The 17,262-nt window shown below is 34.3% G+C and overlaps 1 protein-coding gene across 13 annotated transcripts in view; it reads left to right on the top strand.

Annotated features, from left to right (window-relative positions):
* The window catches only part of SBF2 (SET binding factor 2), a 297,451-nt gene that overhangs the window by 245,792 nt on the left and 34,397 nt on the right, over positions 1-17,262 (top strand). For 11 of the 13 annotated variants that reach the window (XM_086750152.1, XM_086750151.1, XM_086750162.1 and 8 more), the window contains 5 exons: positions 42-187; positions 4,102-4,300; positions 6,310-6,506; positions 12,235-12,372; positions 13,498-13,593. In XM_086750152.1, the coding sequence (XP_086606278.1) occupies positions 42-187; positions 4,102-4,300; positions 6,310-6,506; positions 12,235-12,372; positions 13,498-13,593 (776 nt within the window). The remainder of the gene's footprint in view (positions 1-41; positions 188-4,101; positions 4,301-6,309; positions 6,507-12,234; positions 12,373-13,497; positions 13,594-17,262) is intronic. The other 2 variants (XM_086750159.1, XM_086750158.1) reach the window with 1 other exon arrangement.

Below are 17,262 nucleotides of genomic sequence, written 5' to 3'. Positions count from 1 at the left end.
TATGCATATTTCTAAATATTTTTATTGCTATGAATTTATAGTACCTTCTCAAAAAGCATTGTGAAAGGAGCAAAACGTGCTGGGAAGATGACAATTGGACGCCAGTATTTATTAAAGAAGAAGACAGGCACAATAGTGGAAGAAAGAGGGAATCGCCCAGGCTGGAATGAGGATGATGATATCTCTGGTAATAGTAAAACTTTTTTTCCATATTAGTTGATAAGTCTATCCTATTATGCTTCCATTCCAACATATTGAATAAGAAATGTCTTCAAGAAGGAATTGCAGAGTGTTCCCAGACATGAAAGAGAAAGGTTTCAAATATACACATTTGGTAAGTGTTTTCTTTTGTGATGATGAGGCAAAAGAGGAAGTTGACTGCATTCAGTGGTAAAGCAAAATAATGAATTATTATTTTTAATTATCAAACTATTGGCATATAGTATCTTTTTAATCATTTTTTATATCATAAGACGGTAGGTGGAACAGCACAGAAGCTTGCTGCAGCTTCTGTTTATCTTTAGATATCATGACATCTGCAGTTAGTCTATGATGAGAAAGCAGTAGTTGGAGGATTCAAGAAAGAGCAAATACTATAGGAGACTTTTGTTGATGTGAAAGTGACAAATGATTTCTGAAAGCAGCAGCAGAAGTCATTACTAATGAAAATACCTTTTTTCCAAATTTGGGTTGAAGGATTTGGAGACAGAAGGTAGATAGTGATTTGGGCACTTTGTATAGTTCATGTGATGGTGTGGAGCTTGACTTTCTTCCAAATACTTCTTTTCCTACCATGTGCTGCTGTCAGTATAAGCTTATCTGGACCAGTGCTAATTTATAATAAACCACTAGAGGGAACCAGATTCTCCTGTACATAAACAGGTATTGTTCTGTCATACCATTCTTTCTTTTAAAAAACAAAAAACCAAACATTTCAGAAAATGAAGTGTTTATCAAACACTAATAATTTCTCCAAAACATCAAACAAGCCAAACTTTCCTTTTGAATATTTGGTCAGTGAGCAAAGTAACTTGTGTAACTTATGAGGAGATATATAAACGTGGTATGAAGCAGGACTGTGTTACTGCACTGTCTCTGTTCTCTCCAAAATGGCAGAAAGCTATTCCAGGAAAGCTAAAATTATCTATTCTCTTACTTCATTCCACATAAAAGTGGTGGACAAAAAGGCAAAAAGAAAGGATTACAAAGTACAGAATGTCTTTACAGTGTTGAAAAATTACATTCTTAATTGAACTTTCAGCATCTTCCCTATGTGCTATTAGTATGCATTCTGATGTTGCATATTCTTTGGGTCAGGAGCAATTCTAGAGGCTGTACCTGTGTGATTTTGGGGTGATTTTGTGTCCTTTACCCAGAGACACTAAGCACAATCATACCTGTGTATTCATACTACTCTTGACAATTAATAAATTTTAAGCATTTTTGTGTTGCTGATATACAGAACAACTACATTCATCCATGAACACAGATGTTATATACACATTAGTGATAGTCACTTTTTTCCTCCACTAGCAAAAATATAAAAATATAAATTGTGAGGCTTCCTGCCTGCTGTTTTCCAGATATTTTGACTGAAAATGTGTAATGTGTAATGTGATCAAAGTCTGACACTGCACTGACACCTCAGATATAGTCAGCTGTCACAGTAGTAACTCTTTGCTTCAGAAAGAGTACAAATAGCCATAGGAAATTTCCTATTTAATCAGTGCAATTTGTTTTATATTGATTGCAGTGAATGACTTTTTGTTTGCAAGTCTCTAAAACGGAAGTTTATTAAACTATGCAGCTATACCAGCAATGAAACAAATGGGTACTGTCTGCAGCATTGTGATGCATTGTCTTAAAAAAGAAATCTTAAAGATAGGGTTGAAAGGAACTTCAAGAGATCATCTACTCCGTCTCTCCGCCCCAAGGCAAGATCAGTGTACCTAATCTGTTCCTCATAGATGTTTGCCTAACTTTTTCTTAGAAGCTTTCAAAGATGAAGGTTCCACAACTCTAGGTAATTTGTACTAATGTTTTAACCATCCTTAATGCTGGAAAAAACCAAGCAACTTTCTGATATTCAGGCCTAAACATTTCGTTGTCACAATTTAAATCCTACACTTCTTATTCTGACACCAGATACATATAGAAGAGATGATTCCCATCATTCTGATTGCTGTGCTTAATGTATTTATGGACTATTGTGATATTTCTCCACTCTGTTCTTTTCTGGATATTAAATATCTGAAATTCTTTCACTTCTTTGTTTATTAGACTTGATAGACTTCTGATCATCTTCATTGCTCTTTTCTCAGTCCTCTTTAGCTGGTCTACATATAACTTGCAATGTGATTTCCAAAACTGGACACCATAGTCTAATTATAAGTTGTTGCTAATGAACACCTAATTTCCCTCCAGTTTCTCCCCATCTTTTCGTTTTCAGAGTTAAGAATCTCATCACTACTAAGTTCTGTTTCCAACAGGTGATCATAGTGGTGTGTTCCATAAAATAAGAGACTGTAAAACCCATTTTTACAAACAGTCATATCTCAGGAACAGTAAAATAGAGGGATTATTCCTCTTCTTTTCAAAATCAATTTTTTTTTAAATCCATTTTAAACTTGAGACAGCAAAACATCTTAATCTCCCCCTTCAGGTTAAGGACACTGCTGTGAGCTCTTGTAATCTCTACCTTTTTATGCACAGGAAAATGTTTTGCAAATTTTGATCACCAATATACCTGCTTTCATGAGAGAAAAATGCATTTAGAAAAAAATATTTCAAAAAATGCACCCTCGTCTTATCTGAATCAGTTACCGCTTTCCATTCAAAACTGTTAAATGCCAAGTGTCTATATGCTGAAAAATAATATTTCTAAAACTCATTTAATTTGTTTCTCGTTAGGGCACTTTATACTTGTAAATGTTTTGTAGCTTCTTTCTTACTATGGCAAATATGAAAACACGGAAAAAAGAGGAGATATCCACAGCATTAAATTCTTTATTATTTAGGTCAAATAGAGAATTGTTATTTTTGTTTGATGAGCTGCAAGGGCAATAAAATTATTAATTTAGCTTTTATGCTATGATACACCAAAAAAAAAAAGTGTATGCATTCTACTCCTGTAAATTCTGAATGTTGTCTGCTGCCAGTAAAATTTTGATTGTATAATAATTACTATTTTTTAAATAATTTTAATTTCCAGTTTTATAAAGTTCTGTGTTAAATTTAAATACTTATATACTTTTCAGTGTCTCATTCATGAAGAACTGCTTCCCCTCATATGCACATATTGTGTGTAGCAAGTAACTGATACATGCCGTGAATAATAAATCTGTTTTCAGAAGTATTTGGAAATAATTGGAAGTGTCAGTAACAGGCAGGTGGCAGGTTTTGTGCAAAGACCTTGCTTGACTTGAATTTCAGTGTGTTTTGAACTTGTGACATGCTTTTATCTCTCATGGTTAAAGGTTTTTCTGCTTTGGAAAATGCAGCTAACACGCACAGCTGAATAAAGCTGCTGTTCGACATTGAACTGCAGCATTAAGAAACCAACCATCATCTGTTGTGAAATTATGACACAGAAACATTTTTTTATTTGAACCAAGCCTTAAAAAGATTGTTATGTCTTTTAAAGATCATTTAAAAGAATTGCAAGGTCCATTTTATCTTGGATGTTTAGTGAATTTATGTGCACATTTTTCATTATTGTCTTGCGTACATCTTTGTATAGCAGTTGTGAGTTTAACAGATTTTCATAAATTGTTGAAAGAATAAACTGTTGAAAGAAAGATTACCTGCCTTCAGTTCAGTTCAGGTAGATATATGAGATAACTTTTTCCAAGTTTTTCCAAGTTGTCAGCCATGCCAGTCACAAGTGCAGTAGGTAACTGTGCAATATATTCAGATTTTCTGGCTCAAATATTACTTTATTGCTTATAATTTCTATAAACTGTGGCTTGTATCTATTAGTTCTTGTCATTTGTCACTGACAATAAGACAAACTAATATTTTGCTCAGAAGAAAATAGCATTGTTTTCTGTGTAATGGCTGGCCTCCCCAATAGCAAACTCTTAAAGATTTTTTTAACTTCAGTTTCAGATGACAGCGAGTTGCACACAAGTGGTACCCTAAAAGCATCAGAAAAATCAACAATGGAGCAATTAGTAGAAAGGGCCTGTTTCAGAGACTATCAACGTTTGGGACTAGGGACCATCAGTAGTAACTCTTCTCGCTCAAAAACAGAATACTTAAGAATAACTGCACTGAACAGAATGTATTCGCTTTGCAGGAGGTGAGTAATTGAAAATAAAGATGACAACACACATACCACATGATGTATCCATTTAAGCAACTTATTCTGAGAAAATATATGTCTACAGTAGAAGTGTTCAACCAGTGACCTTGAAACTATTTGTATTCCACTCAGAAATTCATCTTCTCATGGCTGCATATGTATTCATCAGTTCCGGAAAGACTTCCAGCAATGGTAGCCAGAAGTGGGCTTTCAGAACTGTCCCAGAAGCTCTGCCAGATAACACAAGTCTTCCTAGGTTCTTTCTATAGCCCATGGGAAGAGAGCACCTTTTGAAGGAGTCTCTCTCTTTTGGCTTTCTACCCTGATGTCTAAATCATTAGGCTATTTTTCAGCTTTCTGACTTAGCCAATAAAATTAGCTGGTAGGACTCTCTCCCAGTATGGTTTCTGTAACTTGCTGTGTTGGTACCGGAAAGTATTTACCCAGTGTATTTGCATATAAAATCTATTCTCTTGCTAATTAAAAAAGCAAGCCTCAGAAACAATTATACATCACTATTTTCTTCAAATAAAAATTTATTTTACAATTTAATTCATGAAGGTACCTATATTACTTTAAAAGTTTGTTATGTTCTGAAAGTCATGTGCTGTGTTTTAACATATGAATGTTACTAACTCCTTTTTTGTTGTGAAAGCTGATGTAGTTTACTACCATTACCCACAAAAAATATTTTTGGTACAAAAGCATATCTGCATGAATCATATCAGAAGAGCATTTCATTCTCTAAAGCCAATTTTGGCTAGTCATTGCTTTCATTATGGGTAATGAAATCGCCAGTTCTTCATGGAAGAAGAGCACACAAGAAAAATACTAGAGCCTTTCTTGTCTTCTGACTTATCTGGAGTAACAGACTAATAACTGATTTAGTTCAGTCATCATTGAGTACCATGCAGATGAAGGCATTCAATCTTTACATTTTCATTTTGCTTTGAACATTATGCAGACAACTCTTTCCTCCTCTAAACCCACCAGTTTTTAATATTCTATAGGATTTTTTTTTTAAATATAATTACTATCTGCGTGGATTACAAATCTCAGGATATAAATACTTATGTAGTGCTTTATTAGTTTGCTTACTGTGTTTTAAGAAGTAGACTGTAAATATTATGTACATTAATTTTGCATGAGGGCAGCTCAATAAATGTCAAAGAACTGAATTTACAGGAACAGCATATGTTGTACCAGAACAAAGTTGTTCAATAAGCAGTAACTTTTCCCTTCTCCTCATCTTAGTTTCTTCTTAAGATATGAACTTAGCAATTAGCACTTAAACTGAATATTTTTGGAGGAGATAGAAGATAATATTTCATATTGCTTGAATCCTTCTTTCACTAACGTGAACACAACTGCCATCTTGCTGGGTTTTCTATTTTTAAAGGTGCTGTATGTATGGATTTCCTATTCTCTCAATGTATTGTAGTGTTTTAAAAAGTACACAGAAATGCAGTTTCAAATACACTGTTCCAAGGAATCTGATTATAAAATTAAATGTATTTTGACATAAACCAGAAACTTTTGTTTTAGTTGTGATACTTTAGGCAATCTATCATTCTTTCCTTTCATATTTTGTATTTAATATGCAAGTGTCAAAATAAAACTACTGCATCATTTGCATGCCTCAAAATTTTATTTTTTGTCATGGTCAAAACTATGGCTTCATTATAGTAACAGATAAGAGATATACTAAGAAGAAAAGTACTACCAAATCCAATGTAACCTTAAATGGAAAGAGACCAGTAGTGATAGTTTTACAAGTTTTTTTGTCATTAAAGTTTTTTTTTAAATGCAGTCTTCTTTACACATTAATGTATTTGCTAGAATTGGACTAAAAATAACAGTTACTAAATTGGAAATTATTCTAAAAGTTGAGGTATATTTTCATTAAGATATATATTCAGCTTGTAATTTTAGGAATTTGTTTTAATTGTTTAAGTTTTGAAAGTAATTTTAATCGTTCAAATTTTTTCACTTTTTTGTCAATACAGTTATCCTGGGCTTCTGGTAGTACCTCAGTCTATTCAAGACAGCAGCCTGCAGAGAATTGCTCGCTGTTACCGTCACAATCGCCTACCAGTTGTCTGTTGGAAAAACACTAAAAACAGTACTCTTCTACTTAGATCTGGGGGCTTTCATGGAAAAGGTGTTGTTGGCCTCTTCAAATCCCAAAACACAAATACTACAGGTAAATTGATTCACCTAGGCTTTCTGTGTAAGTAACTTATTTTTCTAGAGGAAATCAGTGATACAATTGAATCAAAAGTCTCAGGATATGAATGGTTATCTGATATTATATTAGTTCCGTTTAATTACTGTGTGTCAAGAAGCAGATCCTGAATTGTATGAAAGTGGTTCAAAAAATGTCAATGAATAATTTGAACGGAGATTATATATTTACCAGAAGGCTTCGGTAAAAACTGGTATCTGCCAAATGCAATGCAGTCTTCCCTTGTTTCCAATAAATTATTTTTCCTTTGCACTGGTTTATGTAACTGGTTAATGAGTGTTTTGTGTCCCTTTTAATAGATGATTGTATAAAATATTAGAAACACCATTATGTATTGGATTTACTCATGTTTTTCATTGTAATACTAGTTTAACTTTTATCTTTCTTTTATAAAGCATAGACCTGGAAGATTCTAGTTGGAGTCTTTTCATTAAGTAAATCTGTGCTCAAGATTCGACCAGCATGAGATTTGTCAGAATAGTTACTTTTTCAGAAGAATATGACATTAGGACAATATTAATTTTTGAAAGGACATTAGTTGACTTTTCACCATTAAAAGGCAGTGTTTAGGATACTTACTTTAACTACCTGGATTTCCATCTCTTATCCGGATGGTTTCTTCAGAGTTAATTTAATGCCAAGAGTGAATTTGGCATATTGCTGAAGAAAAAGTCAGTATTCTCTTTAATCAAACTGATAGTTGTTTAGAAATTACTCTAGAATTAGGCCTTTTTTTTTTTTTGAGAAAAAGAAAATGTGAGGTAGAATTGGAATACTAGGAACTGAAAAAAAAACTAGCAAATAAATTCCTCAGTCCTGTTTATGTTTACGTTTCACCCCAATAATGACTAAAATGCAATTAAAATGTTTGACTCTACTAAATATTTTGTTCTATAGAATTTTCCAAAAGCTGTAACAAACATAGAGTACAAATGTCTGTAAGTCACATAAAAGTAGTTTGATGATTTCATGATTTAAATATTTTCTATGTAGTGCTGAATTTTACCTTCACAGAGTTTCTTTAGGAAAACCACAGTTTTTACTTCTTACTCATAAAGAACAGTTTATATTAGACATAATGTTTAGCTATATAAGGTTTTGTGTATATCAGATTCACCTTTAAAATCTCAAAATTTCAGAGATACTAGAAAAACTTTTTTTACATCAGACAGTGTCTGGACTGGCTGTTAACACTAATTTGTGAATCACTATTTGCTGAATATTCACTGCTATAGATTGATTAAGTGTGTCTCTTCAGTGTTTTGTGGGGGCATTTTTCAGTTGCAGTGAGGAGCACATTAAAGAATTGATTTTTGTATAATGAAATTTTGTTGAATAGATTGATAAAATGAATCAGTGAAGTACTAACAATAGTTAACACAGCAGCTGCCAAAGCTATGATCTACACCAGTTGTTCCACAGGTTTATGGTTTGAATCCTAAGCATGGTAATTATATTAGTCTTATAAACTAATTTAATACTGATTGTCTTAGCTGAAATACTGGCCAGACATCTTTAATAAATTAAAAATATTCAGCAGGAATAGTCTGCAAATTATATAAAGACAAACACTGTCATGTTTTCTGTAGTAGCTGTCATTTCTATGTGCATGAGAATATGAGAGCTTTCCAAAACAAGATCTTCAAAGCCTGACCCATTAAACTACATTTCCTGTGTGTAAACTCAATGCTTTTGGAGGTGCTTTCTTTTTTTCTTTGTATATAGTGTTTTATATTGGCATTGTCATAGTTCCAGTAGTGTATTAGAAAATATATAATCTGATTGACAGTAACTGTATCTGTCAGACATTAGCTTCTGGAGTTGCTGTTTCTTTCAAATGTGAAGAAAATGGAGACTCTCCTCAGGAACGTACTGAAAGGAAAGTGAAAAATATTTATAGGGTATTTATTTTTTTCATAATTAAGTTGAAGCTTGGTGAAACAAAACTTTTGAAGAAACTGATCATTAAAGATAGTTATACACAGCTGCATGTATTTGCCTCAGTAGTAGTTGTGTTCAATGAAGGAAAGTCTATATTGAAAAATGCATTGTGATATAAACTAACAGGACAAAGATAATCTTAAGTTAAATTCAAGTTGACAGATGCATACCTTCTGAAGCAGAGATTTCATAGGAGTACATTTTTATTAGGCAATTCTGGATTCATACACAGAAACAAAGAGAACTTGCTGGAATTTAATTAATGTTCTTGTGATTTCCTGTTACATTATGTATTAAGCAAGTTTACAAAGCTTAGTTGAGATCAACATATTATATAAGAAGCACAGAACATACTTTTTAGAGAAATTATACACGGTGCTGAATTGCTGTAGGGAACCAAACTGCACGTGCAACAGAATTGTATTTTTCTAAGGTGTGTCCACAAAGGATTATTAACAGTGTCATAATTTAGCCTCTCCACTGGCCACAGCCTCCTTTGGGCATCTGCCTGCCCCGGCATGGGGTCCTCCACGGGCTGCAGGTGGATCTCTGCTCCTCCGTAGGCCTCCATGGGCTGCAGGGGGACAGCCTGCCTCACCATGGGCTGCACTACAGGCTGCAGCGGAATCTCAGGCAGCAGCACCATTACTCCTCTCCCTCCTTCTTCACTGACCTTGGCATCTGCAGCCGTCCCTCTCACAATAAATTCTTCACAATCAGCAGGCAAACGCCTTTCAGGTTCTCTTCACGTCGTGCAGCTGGGCTTGGGTGAGTTGGGCCCACACAGCCACCCAGTGGGTGGCCAGAGGGTGAGAGCCGCAGGGCCCAGAATGCTCGCGCCTCCCCCTCTCTGCCTGCACTTCAGCTTCTTCACTTTTTTAAAAATTATTTTTCCCCTTCTTAAACACATTATTACAGAGGCATTATCAGGGAACATTCTGTCACCAATTGGCTCGGCCTTGGCCAGTGGCAGGTCTGCCCTAGGCTGGGCCAAGTCCACCAGACAAAGGGGAAACTTCTAGCACTTTCTTGCAGAAGCTGCCACCATAGCTCCCACTAAACAAAATCAACACAAACAGATGTTTTAATATGAGATGGAAAGTATACAAGTCTTTTCAAAAGTTCCTTTGAAATTTGGTTTCTAAATTTCTCTTTGGCCTTTCTGGGAATTTTTTTGTAGAGCACTGTAGTTCTAAATATGACACTCTATACCTGAATTACCAAGTATTGGTCAACTGCCATGTAGGAAGACCATTTATGTTTCTTGTATGTAGTAATACTATCCAAGAGACAAGTTATCTTGATACAGACTGGATTATGGACTATATTAGGACTTATTGTACGATAAAGATGGAGCAACATGCAACCAGACATATAGACCACATATTAGCAGCTGAGGCAATCTTATTGCATTACTAAGGAATGCATTTACTTCCTGGGATTTATAAAATTGCTACCAGAATCTCCATCCCCATCTTTTGTTTAAATTCATGCTATTGTGATGGCCGTCATGTGTGATACAGCACTTAAGAATCAGTCATTTTCTAGAAATTCCTCTTCATTTGTGCAGGTAAGGTGTTTATGCTTTGAGTCACCAGTAGTCTTTCATCCCTTTCTTTATACTGCTGTTAAGCAGTGTGTGATGGGATGATTGCTGGTAAGGATGAAAGGCAAATTTTCCATCTATAATCTTTCACAAGGACATTATTGCCCTCAATGTTTAATTTAGATATCTGCCTAGTTCAATAACAGACTTTCATATAAGTCTAGCTGTTTGTCTCCCAAGTCTCTTTCCTAAAACACACACAATACTCTTTACAAATAAAACTTTATAAGTGTAATTGGTAAGGACATTATCCTTTCATTTAGACATTTCATTTCCTTTCATTTAATTAAATTGTTAAGACCTAAATTGACTTTTTGTGGCCTTGTTTCAAGGACTAGGAGACCCAGGGATCCTTCAAGTGGATTTCAGGATGTGTAAACTTTGCTTAAGAGGTGAGGAGAAAAGAATGTTTTTCTTAAGGATTGCGCCACTTTCTCAGGCAGAAACAGCATGATGTTTCCTGCCTGCACATTTTCTAATCACTCCTTAATTCTACTTACAGTTCAGACACTGATTTTTACAGGGCTGTTTGGATGCTAATTTTAACAGGGCTGTGTTGACATTTCTTTTGCCACTTCCAGCTAATTATGTTACTATCAATTAGTCTCCAGCATACAATCTGATTGGATCATCACTAGAAAAAAACTATTTATAAGTTATCATTGTGGTTTGTCAAAATGTGTTCAATCAAATTCTTTTACTCTGTCTCTTTATATCTTATTCCAAATCCTGATTTAAGCAGCTATGACATTTTTGTCCTATAGTGAATCCAGAGGTGGCTGCAATAAACTAGAATTCAAAAAAATTTGTTTGGCATTTGAAAAAAATCTGACTTATTGAGACTGGACACTTTTTCGTCATCATAGTATGGCCCAGGACCTGACCTTCATCTCCTTCTCTTCCTTAAAGTCCTTGCATCTGGACACAAATGGGTTAAGATTTTTTTATTTTTATTTTTCTTATTTAGGGTGGTATTTTCCTTGAATTTGTTTTTTGTTATTGGTTTCTTAACTTTTTTAAGTCTTGAGATTGTCTTAAATGGACTGTCTGTTTAACTTCAGTACTTTCTCAGAGCATCATAGCTTATCATCTTGCTTTTTTCTCCATCCTCTGTTTTTAAACTGTGTCTGTTTCCTCTCTGGCTTTGCTTTCATCCAGTCTTTTGCAGCTACTTTTCTCTCTGTGAAATGGTCCTTCTCGATGTCTCCAGGAACTTAAGCAACATTAATAACAATTGGAAAATGATGCTGTTTCTGAGGTCTGTAGGTAGTCATCTGAAACTATATGCACATAAAGGATTATTCAGAGTTTTTTAGAGAAGGAATTGTGGCTCTCACAACTTTGCAGCCCCTCCTCCAACAAGTTACCTAAGTGTGGGGCAAGACACTTACTGAGGTTTCCTGATGGAGCAGGTGGACTGTTACTGGGGAACTTTCTTAAGTTATCCAGGTGTGCATGCACTGTCCATCCTCTTTCCTCTCTTCTTTATTCCATTAAAAAAAGTCAGATTCTGAGGGTAGGGTAACTGAAGGACATGTAGATTGTGTCCATTGATGTCTCTAAATGCAGCAGAGTGTGTGAACACTGGTGTCTTTTGATATACTTGGATATATATATATGTATATGGGCAATATATGTCAAGTCACCTCCACTTATAGGTAAGTAACCTTCCTTTACCTGAATGAGGAAAAAGTGATTGAGTTTGGTTTTAACTTACTTTTGTTAAAGAAAGTTCTATCTGTTCTCTACATGTATTTTTAAAAAGCTGAAATTTGCTGACAAGTAGCACAAACTTAGGAATTTTACTTCTGAGAGTGAAGGAAAAACTACATCATCTCCATTCTGTTTGTATTGATCACTGGCTAATGATGAACGTTTTAAGTAGTAACCATGGGGTAACAGACTCTTTCAGTTGTTTAGCTTTGTGGAGTGGAATGCAAGAGAACATCACTGAGTGCTGCTCTGCAGCCAGGTGATGAACATCTGAGCATTCTTTGTCATTAAAGACACTTGAACATTTTATAGACAAACCATGACATTTTCAGTGCTCTGCTTTACACGTAAGCTTTTTATTTTGCTATTCTATATATTTATAAATTACTTGTATTTTAATGTATTCCGTTCTTTTTGTGTCTCTAGCTCCTGCTTCTTTAGAATCTTCAAGCAGTATAGAACAGGAAAAATACCTACAAGCCTTACTGAATGTGATATCTGTCCACTGCAAAATGAACGGCAGTAATACTCTCACTGTTAGACCAACAATTGCTCTATCTCCAGGTAAAATTGGTTTATATAGCTCTTTTCTATGGTTAAGTTGAAAAGTGAGTTTTCTCTGGTTTGGTGTTAGTTCAGTTTGTCCCATATGAATTCTGTTGTTTCTTTATTTGCACTCCAGGTAGCTTATTCACTCTTAGTTTCAGTGAATATGTTTTCCGTATGTAAAGATGTTTATAATCTTTCCCAAAATATTTTTCAGTATCCTTAATCTGACAGTAAACAATTATCCACCTGTGGGTCATAGTTTTCAATGAAATGCACTTGAGTATGATGGGCCAGTCTTGAGGCATTAGTAATTTATTACAATTCCAGAACAAATAAGATAAAGTTCTCCAGAATATCAAGATGACAAAACTTTCCAGGGTTTTTTTGTTGGGGTTTTTTTATATCAAATGCAACAATTACATTATATAACAGAATCAAAAGCAAAGATCCACTTTAAAGTCTTTTATAACAAATTAAGCATGTTGAAAACTAAGAGACTGGCAAATGAAAGAGAATGCGAAGTACTACTCTATTTCATAACGAGAAAATACGAGATTGCAAGCTCAGATTCTATATGAAAAGATGCACTATTTAGCTACAGCAGCAATGGAAGGCATTTTCATGTGTATTACATACTCATAACGGGCTTTTCATGTCAGTTCCAAGTAGAGCTTTACTTGCAGTGAAAACTTTATTTATAACATTATTTGAGTTATGCATATGTGGAACTAAGAAGAAACGAATCCATGTTTTATTTCAGTTATTTTGTGATGAAACCTGGTAAGGTTTATGTGAAGGTAACCCCAATGTCTTAGAGCAGTACATGGCTTGAAATTGTGTGTGTCTTGTCTTATTCAGCCGGTGGTAGTTGTTCTAATATAGGCAAACAGTGGATTTTCTTGTAAAATAGCGCTGTTCCCAAAGTGTACATGATTTGCTTTGTTTATTGTAAAATATGTTGATTGCTTAGCTGTATCTAACATCTCTATACTGTTGTCAATGTATACATGTGTCTTAAAAAATAAATCTGAAGTATAAAATTGGCAAGAATTAGCTGTATTGTTTGAAAAGGAGCATTTTTATTAGTTATGAGTAGCACTGTAGTTTTTTAATCTTCTGTTCTTTTTTGGCTGACTTTAGGCACTGAAAGGAGGGCTTCAAGAATGTCTACTGTGTTTAAGCAGGTAGTGCCAGGACATTTGGATGTAAATCTGTCCAATAGCTTTGCTCAAGGAGATTAGTAAGACTAGCTCAAAGTCTATTATTTGAAATAATAAATTATAAATATATTTCACTATATATAGTGAAATATAAATAATTACATTGTTTACATTAATTATCGAATTTCTGTTTACGTTTTTTATTGAAATAAAGCTTGTTTCATGCTGGAAATTGGTGGAAAATTAAGCACTTAGTTAGGAATTATGTCTCTAAATACTTTGTGATTTATCCATATTTTTGTCTAAAATGTCTGGTCTGAAAAATGCATGTTTTGTACTAGGATTGAATGCTCTTTGGAATCTCCAATTACAGATCATTCCAGCATTTGGCTGAAGATTAGCTGGTGCTTCATAAAGTTAAAAATACTCTATCTGAATAATTTTACTCTAGGTTACAGAAGGGAGTTATGTGGCCAGGCTGCAATAAGTAGGGAGAAAGAGTGCGTTCTTTGGAAATAGTTATTCTTAGGTACAAGGGATAATTAGTGTCATTTCTAAAAGAAGCTTTCATTCAGTGTAGTGGATTATAACTACTTTTACTGTCCTAGTTTGGTGAAAATATTGATTTTTTTAATGTGTAATATGTGCTTAAATTAGTCCCTCAAATTCCTTAAATATGTGCTTGTTAGGATAGGGATTAATCTATTTTCCAAAAGGGAGCATTTTGTATTGCGTTTATTACCTTTTAGCCCTGAAAGCCTCTTACAATTATTTCTAAGCATCTAAAAGTTGCTTTCCTTCCTTTTTTACTCCTTTCAGCTTTGTGAGCAGTGCATTAACTATTTTACAGCAAACACAGTTCAGATTTAGAGGTGGGAGTGAGAAAGGCCATAAGATACCTTATCTAAAATCAGTTAGACCTACTTTGACCTGCTGAGGTCCATTCCAACTGAAATTATTGTGTGATAGAAAAACTGTAGCTTCATATGGGGAAGAATAAAACAATTTTGTAGAGGAAAACCTTTCAAAAGAGGTGGACAGGATTAGAGAAATTAAAGAAGGAAGAAGGCAAGAGAGAGGGAGAAAGGAAGGAAGAAAGGAAAATACTCAGAGCTGTATAGGTAAGTTATGTGAGAATTGTAGCAGAAGGGAAGAGAGGAAGGCCAGTTAAATGGCGATCACCATAGAATGGAAAATTCTGTGCATTTTCATTAATCATAATATATGCATATTTAATATCTGAAAGCTCTGTTTATGCTCTCTGCTCTCTATCTTGTTATTGTAGTACATGGAGATGGAAAAACATAGTGATTTTAACTGGATAGGTAAAATAACTAGGGACATAAGAGAACAGGAGTTAACAGTGTCTGGAATTGTTAGGTACATTGGTGGCTGTGCCCAGCTTGACTTTGTACTGAAATAGCGAAAGTGCTGGGTAGCTGACATCAGACCTTTGGTTGTATTCCATCCTCTTGTGTTGGGACGAAAAGTGCCAGCAGTGAAGTGGTGCGGAGGGGCAGAGAAGGTGTGCCAGATAAGTAAGGGAAGGCTTGCTGGTTGAGTGTATGGAAGTTGTCTTTTGAAGATAAAAGGATGTCTGAAATAACTGTTGCTGGTTTTGGGGGTTAGAATTTGTAGTAAGTGTGATAAGATGAGTTTGTTGCTACTCAGTGAAGAAAAAAGGAGTCTGAAGGCAGTATTAGGTCAGAGGTGTTGTTTGTTGGACGTTGAAGTCTCTTGGCTGAATTTCAGCAGTAATCAGGAAGAGGGCAGAGAAGTTATCTTATGTCTTGCTTGTCCTGCTGGATTGATGCCACACCTGCTCTATGTATCTGAAAGGTGTAATTATGGCCCAGTATCTGCAATCTATTCACAGTTCAGCAGGATACATGAGGACTTTGCTGAAACATAGGAATGTTTGACAAGTACAATGGGAGCCCTAGTGAAGGTGAGAAGTTGACAGGGTGATAGAAGAAGCAAAGGGAATATCTCCCTGTCGAGGAGCAAACACTAGGTTTCTTAGATTAGCTAACAGATTTTTTTTAGAAGAAACTCTTAAAATACACAAAGTATATAGAATCTCTAAAATTGGTGGTGTCAAATAAAATGATGCATGTGATTTATTATTGCAAACATTTTTACTACTTTTTCACAGCTATTTGTATTTCACATATAAAGCAGTGTCGCAAGACTGTATGCAGGACCAAAAATACAGGGTTTTGGTCAGCTGAAAAAACAGACTTATTTTATGCAGGCAGTCTAAAAATGGTGATTTCTCTCTCCTTTGTATTCCTAGGAATAACTCAAAAAGCAAAAAAAAAAAAAAGAAAAAGGAAAAATAAGAGAATGAGGTTAGCTAGTTACTTTATTATAGCAAGAAGCTATGGATTATGCACTACACTGTACAAAATACAATAGCAGTATTTTTGTAGTTTTGATTCTGGATCCCTCTGTCTTCCCTTGTTTTTATTCTCACACATACCAGGACTCAAAAGCCAAGTACAGCTATGATACACCAATTGAAAGTAACATTTTCTATCTTTTATGCCACACAATGTATTTTTACTACACATCCTTTTAAAATTTAGGTTAAGAGATCTGTGCCAGTGTTTGAATCGTATTTCTCATTTTTAAAAATCATCGTTGTTCTAAATGCTCCTCCGTTGTCCTGAGCATTTGTGTCCATGTCAGGTACAGTTTTTTACTTTATCTGGAACATTGTAACAATGTAATTGCCTAAAGCCTAAGTTGTTTCTGATCCGAAATATTTGGCCAAATACTTACATTTCATAATATATTTTCATTCTTGGACTTTTTTTTTTTTGGCACTACTTTGCTTGATATCTTTCATAAGAATTGTAAGTTCCCTCAAAATACATACCTTTTCTTCTATTACTTCATACTTATAAAGTATTTACTTATATTTACAGTGTGGTTCTACAGAACAGCATTTCTTACCTGGCATTGTTGTGTAATTTAGTAGAATAGAATCTTTTCTCAGTATTATTTGCTGCTATTGGAAAATAGTAGGTTATTTATAATTAATAAATACATAAATTATAATTAATAAACACAGCTCAAACATTTATTTTAAAACCAGGAGACATTAATACTTTGAGTATGTTTTAACAGAATATTTGTATTAAAAGAAATTGCTTGTGTTCATGTGGCTTTTCAGCCAAAAATACACCCTCTGAGAAGCATATAAACTTCCATTGAAAATGAGAATTTTTGCAAGGGGGAAGGAAATCTCTGTGTGTGACAGAAGTTACATATTTTCTATATACTTTTGCACAGTCCTTTAAAAATGTTTGTAAGTGTATAGAACTAGCATCTTGCACTCTGATTTGATTTTGAGATCCATCAAATTATGTACCTAAAATGGACTAATACAGTTTTTAAAAAAAGCACTAAGGTTTGGGATTTTTAGTTAAGCTAATTTTCAGCTGGATAGAAGCTTTCAATAAAGTGTTCAGCAGAAATATTTAATCATTACATTTTCTTTGGTATTATGGAAAAACACATGATGGCTGTGCTACATGTTTGAAATTATTGCAATAACAATGAAAATTACTCTTTTTTGATAAATGGGTACTTCCCATTTTATATTGGTTTTCTGGCTTGATTGATGTTTTGTCTTGTGATGACTAAGATTTGTGCTATTTGATAAATCATGTACTATAAAGAAATTCAATATATACTAGATCTTTGGAAATTAATAATTAACCCTTTTCTTTTCTCCTGC

Source organism: Chlamydotis macqueenii, chromosome 5, assembly GCF_036417535.1.
Source record: "Chlamydotis macqueenii isolate bChlMac1 chromosome 5, bChlMac1.mat, whole genome shotgun sequence".
In the NCBI taxonomy this organism is placed as follows: Eukaryota; Metazoa; Chordata; class Aves; order Otidiformes; family Otididae; genus Chlamydotis; species Chlamydotis macqueenii.
The sequence above is the reverse complement of the archived record's forward strand: the minus strand, read 5'-3'. Positions and strand labels throughout refer to the sequence as shown.